General features: G+C 41.9%; 2 protein-coding genes across 3 annotated transcripts; both read left to right on the top strand.

Moving 5' to 3' along the window:
* The first annotated feature begins 2,405 nt into the window (after nt 1-2,405).
* On the top strand, nt 2,406-6,009 carry LOC132648391 (uncharacterized). The gene is made up of 2 exons (XM_060369814.1): nt 2,406-2,538; nt 5,426-6,009. Exons 1-2 carry the CDS (start codon nt 2,500-2,502, stop codon nt 5,519-5,521), a joined length of 135 nt encoding a protein of 44 aa, XP_060225797.1. The 5' UTR covers nt 2,406-2,499; the 3' UTR covers nt 5,522-6,009.
* On the top strand, nt 5,934-10,504 carry Ptp4a1 (protein tyrosine phosphatase 4A1). Of its 2 annotated transcripts, none has more exons than XM_060369813.1 (5): nt 5,934-6,067; nt 7,109-7,201; nt 7,460-7,590; nt 8,071-8,145; nt 8,766-10,504. In XM_060369813.1, exons 1-5 carry the CDS (start codon nt 5,963-5,965, stop codon nt 8,953-8,955), a joined length of 594 nt encoding a protein of 197 aa, XP_060225796.1. In that variant the 5' UTR covers nt 5,934-5,962; the 3' UTR covers nt 8,956-10,504. The 2 variants fall into 2 exon arrangements, with proteins under 2 accessions (XP_060225796.1, XP_021505510.1); XM_021649835.2 differs by having other exon boundaries at nt 8,762-10,504.
* Nucleotides 10,505-14,140: the final 3,636 nt, after the last annotated feature.

The following is a 14,140-nucleotide window of genomic DNA, read 5'->3' as shown; positions in this document are numbered from 1 at the left end:
TTCCTTGTGCGGTCTTTAATCCTCCATGGAGACCTTCCTATCTTCCCAATTATCTTATAGGCATTGTTTTTTTATATTTGGAATATGCTGATAAAAGCTCAAAGGATGAGTTTTGTTAAGTTGCTTCCAGTGAACATCTTGTTTGGCGTAAGTGGTTTTCTTCCATTTAGGGCTTCTGGAGGCTAATCAATAGTTTTTCAAGGTTGTTTTCTTAAAGCCTGTTTAAATAGAGGTGGTTAAATGTTCTAAGGCCTATTGACTTGGTCCACAGGGATCTCTTTGCTCTGTGCTGGGGTAGTTATGCCTGAGAATCAGCAGCTTCGGACTGCTCCACGACTGGAGCAGATGCCATCACAGCACACCACAGGATACCGAGTAACGGCAGCTGCCAAAGAGATGGGCCATGACTGCTTTGTGAGAATTTAGTAGGCTAGCCAGCAAATCTAGAAAGTTTAAGACTCATTCTTTCAGCAGCAGAGGCTGGAACTAGGTCCCTTTCTGAAAAAGGACAAGGTGGTCATTCCTTAGAAAAGGATAAGCCCCTAGAGATGATCAGTCCTCCTGAAAGCTAAGGCCAAGCTTCTAGAGCTCTGAGGACAGCTAAGGAAATATCACAGATCAGCACTACCTTCAGTAATTACAGGATCTGTGGATTACTCAGTTCACAGTTTGCATCACAAAGATCCACGAGAAAGCTACCTGAAACACTGGCTCACCTTTGCTTACTATTTGCTGAGTTATGTTAGCTCACCAAATTCCCCTTTCGAAAAGGTGTCATTATTTTGTTTTACTGCGCTGACCAACCTTCGGAGTAAGAGAGGCCAGTTTAATATGTCTAAGTATACTATTATACAAGTTGGCAAAGCTTAATTCCATCTGCCCATATTTTTCCCAAGCTCAAGTTAATGCTTACCCAAAGTCAGCAGTCATATGAAAGGTTTTAGTTCTGTAATACCGAATCTGTCTTCTGTTGATTTCCCTGATCTGCTCAACTTCACTTTACTGTCCTAAGATTTTTCTTTTAATCTTCCTGCATTTTCTTAGGACTTACATAATTTAACCATTACCCCATTTTACCTCTTTGTGAAAGGATCTATGTCTCAAAGTCTTGATTTAAATGGGTCCCTGGGCAAACAATTTTTAATGACGACAAGTTGCCTTTTTTTTTGTTGCTGTTATTACTTTAAAGGTCTGGCCCTTTTCTTTTTTTTTTTTTTTTAAGTAGACTTACTTTGCTTACAGAGTACACGTTTATAAGAAAGTCTCTAAATAGAAGTGCTAATAAATCCTAAAATGCAGCACACAGAGGACAAGGGCCCAACTTGATCCTTATGATTTCTGCAATCTAACGTGTAGAAAAATAGGAAACAAAAGCCTTCAGTGTTACTGGAAAGCTGAGTTCTGCAAAGCAGGTAAGGTCCTGTTTACCCTTCCTAGAGCAGGAAGGGTTTTCAGAAGATTAAAACTGTTCGTGTATGGCGCGGAAACTATTGCGCTGAAGCTTAGAGGCCTAGATTAAAAGGCCTCTGGAATAGGATTGAAGAGCAACAAAAGGGGAAAGCTTAGCTTTTGACGCAAAAAAAAAAAAAAAAAATTGCATCAGTCCTTGAGAAAGCTGAAGATTTTTTCATTTTACAAACGCTTCCCCTTAGCAAAAGCTAACCTTTCATTATCTGTGAGCGAGCAGCAGTACAAAGGGTGCATGTGATTTCGAAATGCCACAATCGAGCCAACTGCAGTTGCCAGCATCAGCAGTTTGGGGGGGGGGGGGTGCAACCTAAAAAGAAAACGGGAAGAAACACCCAGAGGGGAACAGGCTTCACTTGCCTCAGAAAAAGCAAAAAGACACTTCCCGCGTTCAAGGCTCAACTCTGGGCGAGCCTCCCCACGTGCAAGTGCGGGCAGTGTCGAGAATCCCTGGTCTCAGCGTGGGGCCGGGCCCCGGCGCGGTGAGTCACCCGCCCGGCGGTCATGCGACAGCAATGTGGGGTGATGACGGAGATCGCGGGGCGCAGGGGCCGAGGGAAACCGCCGGCCGGCGCGACGGGGCCGCGGCCTCGGGCGACAGGGCTCCGCCTGCCGGGGCCGCGTTCCCGGGCGCGGCCGGGTCGAGGCTCGGGAGGCGAGCGCGCTTGCGGAGCGGCGAGGGGGAGCCCGCGCGGCGCGCCATTCATCAACCGGTTCGCACCGGTGGCGGCCGCCGGCGGTGACGTCGGCGCGCCGGCCCCGCCCCGCGCCGCGGGCGTCCCGCGCCGCGATTGGCCGCCGCCGCTGCGCACGTCTCGCCGGCTATAAAGGGGCGGGCTTGTGACGCAAGGGCGCCTGGGCGCGCGCATTGGCTCTGGGCTGCGGCCGGCTCGGCGACGCTCCTCGGGCAGCTCACTGCATGGTCGTCTGGTGCCCCCGCCGCCTGCATCGCCGCCGCCGCCGCCGCCGCCCCGCGACGCCCACCGCCGCCTGCCCTGCCGCCGCCGCCTGCGCCGCCTCGGGACCGGCTGTATGATTAGGCCACAATCTTCAATGAGTAGACATATTCCTGTGAGTACCGCGGGCCCGGCCTTTGTTCCGGAGCGGGCGGCCGAGGGGCGGGCGGCCGGCGGCGGCGGCGGGGCCCGGGCCGGGGCGGGCGGCCGGCGCGGGGCCGGGGAGGCCGCTGTGTGCGCGGGCGGCCCGCGGCGGCCTTTGTTCCGCGGAGCCGCGCGGGCGGGCGGGCGGGCGGCCGAGGGGACGTGGCCGGGGCGGGGCGGCGGGGACCGGGACCGGGCGCCCGGGGCCTCCCAAGATGGCCTCGGCGGCCGCCCGCCCGCCCGCCCGCGCTCGCCGCCGCCAACCCGTGATTGCGGACCTCGCGGCGGTGCGCGGCGCCGCTCAAGCCCGGGCGTCGGCGGGGGCGGCCGGGGCGGTGGAGGGGGTCCCCGCGGCGACGCTGCCGGGCCGGGAGCAACAGGAGCCGGCCAGAGCCGCGAAGGCTCCTGTTGAGCGAGCGAGCCCCGGCCGTGCCCCCGCCGGCGAGCTGTCAGGGACACGGGCTTGCAGGTCTGGGATCGGGAGGGTCGTGCCTTGCTGGCTTGCCCTGTTTGCTTAGTGCTGGGTTAATCTGTTGAAAATCAAGAGGAAAAAAAATCCTGATCTTTTTCGGAGAGAAACAGCGCTTCCCATGCGCTGGCTTGGGCGCGTTACCTGAAACCTGAGCGTGTTTGGGTCGGAATTGGATAAAGCATTTGGTTCTGGGGACTGGTTTGATTCTACAGTCCCACAGACTGACTGAAGCCAATGGCCACGCGCGCGCAGAATGATTTATTTAGCCTAGTTTATGTCCTGTTGGTGTGTGCAATTAAAATGAGAAGATCTCTTGGTGTGTCTGCACTGTCGTGTTTAGTTCTTGCCTGTGAGGGAATAGGGGCATAATAGAAGAATGTCAGTGGTCTCCACTGCTTGATGTGTGTCCTCCAGCCGCGGGGTGGCTCCACTCATTTCAAACCAGCTCAGGAGGGGGAAAAAATTCCAGCATCCTAGTGGAACTCTTAAAAAAAAGCTTTGTACGTCCTGTGTATGTACCACAAGGTGCCAAATTTACTTTAAAAAAAATAAATAAATTAGGACAAGAAGCCCTGCTTCAAGATATATAGCAATAATTTCAGATTATTGGAGTAGCAATTAATATCTTTACGTAGATATTATTTAGATGTAACTTAGATAGACTTAGATACTGGTTTTCTTTTCTTTCTTTCTTTCTTTTCTTTTCTTTTTTTTTTTTTTGATACTGGGTTTTTTAACCCACAGGTCAGATGTATCTTTTGAGGACACTTTCAGAAAACTTGGAAACAAGTTAGTTGTCTTGTTTGCGGTGCATTTTAGTAAATGAAGCCTTAGCACTAGTTCCTTTGTTTTGCCAGAAGAAATAGACTGGAATTTTTTACTGATTTCGTTTCGAGATTTTACTTTGGCAGTTGGTCTGAAGAGCAATGGTTGTCATTGGGTGTTCTTGTTATTGAGTGTGTTCTTTTGTTCCTGCACAAACTGGGTAGAATAGATAGATACTAAAGTGTTTTGTTAATGCCCATCAACTTCTAGCTGGTCTGAAAGGCCTTTTTATGCACATACTCTGGTCCTGTGAAAATTAATTTACTATTTGGTGCTGACACGAAACTTAGTTTAATTAGTTTTTAAAGAGGAACTTAAGGAAAATGAAATGCATTTTTATGTACTAGTCATCATAGTTGCCTTGTGTTTGAGACCATTGTAAAAGTCTTTAATATAAATTCTTCTAATTCCTTTTCCTATTTGAATTGGGTTTTACTTTTAAAGCAGAGAAGTGAAATTGGAGTTTAAAAATAGCAGAAAGATAAACTTGTTTATATTTTATTCAAACATAGTTTGTCTTAAGGCAACGTGATTGAAAACCTAAATAACTTGTATCTTCAAGAACCAGTTTGAAGAACCAGTTTGATCCGTAGAGATGACATGAAAGTGTACAAGCTCTTAGGAATTTGTTTTTAGAGACAAGGTTTTTCTCTCTAACAGACCTGGCTGTACTGGGTACAGATCTCTTAGAGATCCTCCTGACTCTGCCTCTGGAGCCCTGGGATTACAGGCATGCACCACCATGCCCAGCCTAGGAGTTAGTGATTTTTAACCAGGAAATTTGTTATGGTATCTCTCAGAGAGTGATCATTCAGTGCAGTGTGGTTTATGGAGACAGGGTGACCTGGCATCCTGTCAGCCTTCCTAGAGATGAGTCTTGTCATCTTGTAAATCCCGTCTGGATAGAATCCCACTCTCCTCCACACCAGACACCACCAGAATGTAGTGACCGGGTTGGTTCCATGGCCTTCTCCACACTGTGAGAAGTGCTTGATGATGCTAGAACTTGCTATAACTGTAATGCAATAAATGTACACAAATTATTTGTAAATGGCAAAGAAATGATAGTAAACACAAAAGGGAAATGTGGGCATAGCTTCAGAGACTAAGATGTAAAAAAAGATTAATTACATTAAAAGTGCTAAATTTGTAGAAAGACCATAAAGCACGTATCTCCTTGTTTTTATTTCAGTAGCTGAATAAACATTAAATATAAAAGCAAAGAACTACTGAGCAGCTGAAATGTCTCTCTGTATGAGTTCATTAAATTATGGAAAGACTTGAGCTTCAAAGCTTCACACTATGAAGTTAATACTGGTGTGTAAACAGCAAGATAAGGCAGTGTATAAAATTAACGTATTGGTAGCTTCCCCTCACTGGCCTCATGACCGATTCCTTTAGGCCTATTGATTTAAAAATGCAGTCACCTTGAATTTTGTAATACAGGTAAAAATTGTGTCTACTTTGAGCACAGTTGTATGTACTTAGTGGAAAAGCATGACTTACTTTTGAATTGGAAAATAACTTTTTCCCTTTTTTTCTTTCTTTTTCTTCTAAACAGCAGTTCTGTGGTGTTCTCGGTCACACATTTATGGAGTTTCTGAAGGGCAGTGGAGATTACTGCCAGGCACAGCACGACCTCTATGCAGACAAGTGAACTGTAGAAATTCATTACTACTCCACCAAGAAACCCCCATAAGAGTGGATAACCTGGACACGGGCCTGTTGAATTGAAATCTGCAGAGCATTTTACAAGAGCTCAGACCTGGATGGGGTAAACCTCAGTGCACTTCCTTTGTATTGCCTCAGTATTACTGGATTGAAGAATCACTGCTTCTTGTTAGGAGGTTCATTTCATTGCCCATTTCTCCCAATTTCATACTCAAAAGCACTGAGAATTTCAAGTGGAGTATATTGAATATTGAAGTAGACTTCAGTTTGTTTTTTGTTTGGTTTGGTTTTGTTTGTTTTTTTTTTTTCCTTTTTTTCATCGTTTCTGTATTCAGGATTTTTTTTTTTGTTCCTTTTGTTTTTTTGTTTGTTTTTTTAATTTTTTCATAACCCTGTTGGGTGTTTTTTTTTTTTAAACCAAATTAACATGGCTCGAATGAACCGCCCTGCTCCTGTGGAAGTCACATACAAGAACATGAGATTTCTTATTACACACAATCCAACCAATGCGACCTTAAACAAATTTATAGAGGTAAGATGTGCTTTTTTATGTCATAACTGGTTGCAGTTTAATAGTGGGGCTGCTTGAAACGTAACTACAGTTCTCAGTACCCATAGAGGAAGGGTCTTTATTGCTAGAATTGCTAGAGATATTTTAAACTTTGAGGGCTGCGTGCCTTTATTTTGCTTACTTGTATTTACAAGGCAGAGGCTGCCACTTAGTTTTTTGTTTTGTTTTAGTTTTTTTATTTTTATCTTTTTGATGTATCGTCTTAGCTTAGTGTAATAAGCTAAAATTAGTTAATGTCTTTGTGCTGCTAATTCTGTTTTCTGATGGCAGATATGTAGCCTTCCAACCCCCTTATACTAGGAATTGGAAGGAATATAATGCTGAGTAACTTATGTATCTGCTGGGCACATAATGTAATTTTTTTCAAATTTCAGATTATTTTTTTAATGTCAGCAGAGTTGAATTGTAATTACTTAATGTTCCTCAAGCCTATACTGTTTTTTGTTTCTTTTTTTTATAGTGAGTAGCTTCTAAAAATTGAAGTCTGTATTTGAGCCTTTGAAATTATGTCTAAGACTTAGGTCTGAGGAGTTGGTTCATTCAGTAAAGTACTTAAGTGCTCATGGATGCAAACCTAAGTTTCTTCCTTAGAATCAACATATTGAAAGCCTTGAGCAGTGGTGTGTGAGTCAGGGACACTTTCAGCTCACTGGCTGGCCAGCCTAGCCTACTCTGGCAAGTTGCAGGACAGAGAGGTTGTGTCTCAGAAATGAGGTCAATAGAACCTGGAGTGACCTCTGACCTCTGACCTCCACATGTACCCAAGCACTCACAGAAACTATATTTAACGGGTTTTCCCCCAACTTATAGTCAGCAGTCCTATTCACACTTATACTATACTATTTACAACCAGATTTGCCTGTGTTAAACATATGTAACAGATTTTACCATTCTTTGTTGCCAGCATAATCAAAAATGGTGATGGCACATAACACAACAGTGATATGGTTCTAAAGACCTCATTGATTTTTTTTTTCTTTTTAATATATGTATTTTTCCCAGGAACTTAAGAAGTATGGAGTCACCACAATAGTACGAGTATGTGAAGCAACTTACGACACTGCTCTTGTGGAGAAAGAAGGCATTCATGTTCTTGTGAGTACTTGAGCCTTAATTGTATTTTTGTTAGCTGCAGAAGTTTATTCAAATAAATCCAACCTAAGTTCAAGTTTTTAAATCAAGGCAAAATTTTACAGTACTAATATGTGATGAAACATTTTGTCTGCTTTTTGGGTTAGAGTCCTGCTGTATAGCCCAGTTGGCCACCTGCCTCTCCTATATTTTGGGAATCCAGGGATGCACCAGTGGACCTAGCTAATTTAAAGGCCTGAACTATTTCTTGTTTTGGTTTAGGACTGGCCCTTTGATGATGGTGCACCACCATCCAACCAGATTGTTGATGATTGGCTAAGTCTTGTGAAGATTAAGTTTCGTGAAGAACCTGGTTGCTGTATTGCTGTGCATTGTGTTGCAGGCCTTGGCAGGTAAGAAAATCACACTTCTTTCCAGATCAGTGGATTTCAGCCTTCCTAATACTGGGACCCCACAGGTTGAAAACTGCTGTTCTAGATAAAGGTCTAAGTTGAAAGTGCTAGTATTTCCTAAGATTTGAACCTGGGACCTCCTGCATGTGAGACAAGCACTCTAACACTACCACTATATTGATAGCTTCCCAGTCTTATTTTAGCCATCCGTACTTGGGTTGCCCAGCTGGTCTTGAACTCACTCCCAGGCAGGCTTTGCAGTTGTGATCTTTATGCCTCAGCTTTCCAAGTAGCTGAGATTCTAAGCCTGTAACATCAAATTCAGCCCAAAGATTTTTAATATTAGATTAACATTGAAATGTTAAAATGTATTGGAGGATGATTGATAATTATATTTTTGGATCTGGGAGTATATGAACAATTAATCTGATTACATGATTTAATTTTGAAAAATAGTGATCAAAAATTTTACCTTATCAGGGCTCCAGTGCTTGTTGCCCTAGCATTAATTGAAGGTGGAATGAAGTATGAAGATGCAGTACAATTCATAAGACAGTAAGTAATCATCTGTCTTCTTTCATGCTTGCTTGCATTTTCTTACTAAATATCCATTAAGTAAAATCCAAATCATTATCAATTAACTTTGTTTATATGTGTGTGTGTTGTCTGCATGTGTATTATGTTTCTGTGGGCACTGAACCCATGGAACTGACGTTACGGGTAGTTGTGTGCCACTAAACCCAAACACACACACACACACACACACCCTTGTTATGTTTAAGATAACTATACTAAAGCCAGGAGAAAAAAACCTCATCCAGCCTTTTTGTATTCATGGATGTAATTGCATGATTGATTTTTTTTTTTTTTTTCTGCTTTATTGACTCAATGTGTTTGTTGATGTACACTTTGTTGAGGTATAGATAACTAGTGGATTTGGTTTGGTGGGGGTTTTTTGTTTGGTTTTTACTACTTTCAAAATCATTTATAGAATAAAAGTCACGAAAAAAAAAAAGTCACGTAATCAAACAACATATCCTGGTGTATTATTTAAAAACCTCACTACTCTAGATAGGTCCTTTGTTATTTGTAGTCATCTTGCTTAACACTAGAAATGATATCCTTCTAACCTCTATCATGAACAGTTACTTTTGTCTTTTCCTTCTTCCAGAAAGCGGCGTGGAGCTTTTAACAGCAAGCAACTTTTGTATCTGGAGAAGTACCGTCCTAAAATGCGGCTGCGCTTCAAGGATTCCAATGGTCATAGAAACAACTGTTGTATTCAATAAAACTGGGGTGCCTGATGCCATTGCCTTGGAAGTGGAACTTCAGATGGAACCTAATTTTTTTGTCACACATAATTAGCCAATGTGTCAACTTACGGAATAAGTGAACTGAAGCTTCCACGGGAAAACCAGTTTTACCAGGCCACAGCTTGACAGACTTGCAACCTCTGTATTTGGGTTATGATCAACCTGTTTGGACACTTGGCAAAAGATTTTTGCTGGTCAGCATTTAAAATGTGCTTATTATTTGTACCAGTTGACTTTTCCTAAAAAGGTATTGAGTTGTCATTAAATGTACTCCTGTGCCAGAACATAATTAGTATATAAGGAGTTTTAGAAAGATTAGGTGCCAAAATACCCAGCACAATACTTGTATATTTTTAGCGTCGTACAGAACCAAAATTCCAGGAACTAAGAACACTCTAGACCTTCCATGGTTTATTCCTTCAGTCATTTCAAACACTGCAGGGCTTCTCTTGTTATCTGCCTGCTCACTCTATGTTTACATCTCCCACACTTACACCAGTATGCGTCAGGTTTGCCTAGCCATTTTTTTTTTTTTAAACCAAGTCTTGTGCTGATTATTTAATGTCTTTCTATGTCTTTTGTGCTGTTTTGGAAAACCTCCGTTTGAAAATCAACTTTGTTACAGAAGCACATCTTCAATAATGTCTCCAGACAAAAAGCCTTATAGATAATTTAATGTTTGCACTCAGAGGTGCAACTTAACAGGGAGGGCCTGCAAAAAGAATGAGAGGAGGCTATTCAATATTTTTTAGTAATATGTTGCCTTTGTCTTGTGCAGAACATGTAGAATATGCTCTTTAATTTAGTAAATATTTTAAGAGGTAGAGATACATTGTTGTAGCTAACCAATTCTTAATCAAAATTTCTGAAATTCTTGCTTTTTTCATACCTATCAGAAGTTTTCCAACTTGTTTGAATTATGGTTTTCCCCTTCTCTCCCCAACTTCTCTTGCAAAAAAAGAAAACGTGGGATCTGCTAATGAACTTGAGCAGACATGTTTTATATGCCTTTTGAGCTATGTAACTTAATAATTGGATACTTGATCATTTGTTTTATTATGTAATCGATAAAATGGTGATGTGTATTAATGTTAGTTCATCCATATATTTATACTGTCCGGGAATGTGTGGTTGTAGTTCTGTGGGAGAAATAATTTGTCAGTGTTCACCAGCTTGTAAAAATTTAGTGCGAGAGCTTCAACATCAAAATAAATGATGAAATGCATTTGTCACTGAGGTCATTTTGCTTAACATTAACTTATTTTGTAGAAAACAGTGGATTTAGTTGCTATCATTTCATTTTCTGGACAAATTCATTAGGGTTATGAGCACACTTGAATACCAAGTGCTTTTTATTAAATTTTTGCTCTTTAAAGGTCTAGATAATTTTGAATCAATTGAATGTTGTGTACTGAAGGAAAACAGTTTGTAATAGAAGATGACCTTGATTTTTAATTCAGTTCCATCAGTTTTCTGTTGTTTCCAATCCTGCTTTCTCATTTTTAAGTCCATTACATGCCTGTGTATATTCTGAAATTAGTTTGAACCTGAGTATTTGGCACATGGTGGCTTAATAAATTTTAACTTTCATTAATCTGAAATGTTTCATTTCCCTAGTTAATGTTCAAGTTAAATAAACAGGATTTGTTTTTTTTTTTAATTGTAAATAGAAATTTTAATCGCAAAAAACAATATTCCATCTTATGCTTTAAAATGTACTTGTTCATGCCAGTCTAGCACTTAGAAAGTACTGGTCTGGAGGTCCTTAGTTCTCACTAAATGATACACTATTACCACACAGCCCCTAAGTAGGCATTCATGCTTACTGGGAGAAGGAAGGTGCTGTCACGGTTACTGAAAAATCTTTTAGGTTTGAGAAGTCAAATTAATTTATTGAGATTGTATATATGGTGCTAAAAGTCACTTTGCTTTATAAACTTAACTGTACGTTATAAACAGATTTGCTTTATGTTTTGTATCTGTAAATACAGCAATACCTGTGATAACATAAAAAAAAATGCCATGGGTCTGATAAGAATTTAAAGACTTATAAGCTGAATTCTCTAGCTCAGGTTGGCAGATGTAAAATTTACTTAGTAGGGCCCTGGGATTATAGCTCAGTTAGTAGATTGCTTGCCTAGCATGCAGGAAACCCTGAGTGTAATACCCAGGAAAGGGATCCAAGTCCATCCTCAGCTACTTTTACCCAGTCTGGCTGTCTAAATATGTATGCTTGCTTGAGCTTGGGTACTTTCAATAGATAATAGTGACTGCTTGCTCTGTCTTCTTTATTGGTATCATGACGTTACTGATGCAAGTAATGTGATTACTGAATCAAAACCCTGTCTCCTTTTAGAGGAATAACCCTAAAAGTAGGTGTCACCAGTCATTTTGCAGTTGCCTGCAGTCTTCATGTATCATTTCCCTTAGTGACCCCTGAAGGCAGCAGTGCTTGCCAACACTTAACATCCCTCCAACGTATGTGATCAAGCCTGGGTGTATTGTAAATGATAGCTGTGGTTCCATAGCCTAGCTGTCGTCTTAGTCTTGGGGTCTGTGCTACAGTCATCTGGCAAAAAGCTACTTAGAAGTTGGTGTTGCCAGGCCTATCCAATAATTATTCCACCCTTACCTATAACAATTTCTTCGTATTGGAGTTTCAGGAAATGTTATTTCTTGAGAATGTTTCAAATGGAAGTGACTGATTTTTTTTTTTAATTTGTAAACCGGAAGGTTAATATACACAAAATAGCATCTGCTGTACACATTATGCTCTACATTCTTGATTCCCTGACTTGTTTGTGTGAGAGTGTGTGTGTGTCTTGTCTTCATCTCCTTAAACCCTGAATTGAAAATTAAAGACTGCTTTAAAAGTGTCTGACTGTTTCTGCATTACCTTTTGAATAACCACACCAAACAATAGTGAAAGTAGAATGTGTTCGTTTCCAGTGGGTTGAGCCATTTTATGCATTGTGAATAGAGCTCATAGTGATATGCATTAATATGGCAACGTGTCTAATTATATCACTGTCGGCTCTATTAACGCCAGATACTGCATATAGCTGTTGATAGCTGCCACTTAGTATTTTACAGTCCAGGGTTTTTCACACTTCAATTTTAAGTGGTTTGGTGCAACTTTATACATACAGGATGTCAACCTCCAGTTAGGTAACTAATAGGTTGTAGAAGTCGGGAATTCAAGCCTGTATTTGAAGCTGAGCATAGTGGTGTACCTCTTGAACCGGTGGCAGGCAGATCTCTGAATTGCAGGCCAGTGAGGTCGCGCAGGAAAAAAACAAATCCTGTATTTGAGCTGTAAATATACCAAGCCATGCAGTTTATGTGAATATGTGTGTGTGTGTGTGTGTGTGTGTGTGTGTGTGTGTGTGTATAATATGCCAGAGTGGCAGCCTGTACTACACGAACTCCTTAAAAAAATAATAAAAAAGGGAGGGAGGGAATCATGAAAGGAAGACCAGGAATCCAGCTTGAAGGAAATGATTACTCCTCTGCACTTCTGACTGAGCATGAGGATCAAATCTGTACTGATAACCTGTAGCCTGACTTGCTAGTAATCTGAGCACTCTTCATCTTTTATTTTTTGGGGTTTTTTTGAGACAGGGTTTTTCTGTGTAACCTTGACTATCCTGGACTCATTTAGACCAAGCTGGTCTTGAATCACAGTGATCCACCTACCTCTGCCTCTCAGTCCTGGGATTAAAGGTAGGAGCCACTGTGCCCAACTCCTCCTCTCCTCCTCTCCCTCCTTTGATTTTTCAAGACAGGATTTCTCTATGTATCTATCCTGGCTGTCCTGGATCTTGCTTTGTAGACCAGGCTAGCCTCATACAGATCTGCATGCCTCTGCCAGATCTGCATGCCTCTGCCTTCCTAGTACTGGGATTAAAGTCATGCTTTTTGCCACGGACCGGCCCAGTCGGGCTCCCGTCATCCGCGGGAGAACAAGGCTTTGGACAGGAAGACACAGTTTTGGTGAAGAATTGACAAGACAGAGACACCTTGATGGTTTTGACTCTGCTGCAACTTTACTGAAATCAAGCTAGTATTTTTATACAAAAGGCACCTTAAAATTGGCATACTTCCCAGAACATTCAGACTTTTTACCAAGAATACAAAGTTTACATTTTAACTCAAAATGCAGTCAAACATAAAGCAGTACCCACAAGTAATCATGGCCTAAAAACTTTTTTATCAGGGCAAACAAAGGAAAAGAAACCTCAAATATAGTTTTATTATTGTTAACCAGTGAAGAGGAAAGTCAGGAGCTAAGTCAGATGCCTGCCAAAGTCCCTCTCTATATCAAAATCTAACTACACCTTTGTTAACCATCCTCCCATATGTCCTGCCCAAGATTTATGATCTTCCTTAGGAACAAGGCACTGAAGGGAGGGGGAAACTCCCGCCAGCTGCACCTCTCATGCTATTATTTCTTAAGAAGGAGCCTATTATTATTTCACTATTCTTAATGCCTATTAATATTAAATCTAATTCATTACTTTCTTAAACGTATTATTTTTATTAAAGCCTTTAACAATCTACTAATAATAAATTTCTTTATAAAATTAGTTGTGCTGTTTCAGGAGTCACAGAGAAAGATCAAAGAATTCATTATTCCAGCCCCAGAGCCACAACTGAAGAAGCGTAGAAATCTCAGAACACGTCTCTTTTCCAAGTGGGATGAGTTTGCCAGGGACCTTCCAGGGGGTGAATTTACGGAGAAATCATATCCCCCGCCCTGTAGCTTATGCTACTATGGCGACACTGGCGTGGGTGTTGGCACTTTTTCCCCCCATTAATTTATTTGCTCTACATTGAGAGGACCAGGCCTGAGCGCTGCCCCCTCCCCCCCCCAAAGTCATAGTCCAAGAATGAGGCTATAGGTCACCAATTCCAGGAACAAGACCATAAATTCCCTACCCAAAAAATAGCCTGGAGTTAACCACAGAATGGGAAGGTATCTTATCTCTGGGTGGGGCATCTGTGCTGGGCAGCCCACTGACCTTGGCACAGAAAATAACATTCCTGAGGTCTATAGATTGCTCAGTGTTAGTTACGTTAGTTAGCCAATCACTCTGTAACAAGCTTGCCCTTGCTGACTGTCAGCCAATCGTGTAACTGCTAATCTGGGAATTCCCTGTCCTTGTTCAAACCTCAATAAAAATCCTGCAGGCAGCTGTTCAGGGCTCTCCTCTCCAAACCATTACATTGGTGAAGGT

The sequence above is a fragment of the Meriones unguiculatus genome, chromosome 16 (genome assembly GCF_030254825.1).
Source record: "Meriones unguiculatus strain TT.TT164.6M chromosome 16, Bangor_MerUng_6.1, whole genome shotgun sequence".
Classification (NCBI taxonomy): domain Eukaryota; kingdom Metazoa; phylum Chordata; class Mammalia; order Rodentia; family Muridae; genus Meriones; species Meriones unguiculatus.
The sequence above is the reverse complement of the archived record's forward strand: the minus strand, read 5'-3'. Positions and strand labels throughout refer to the sequence as shown.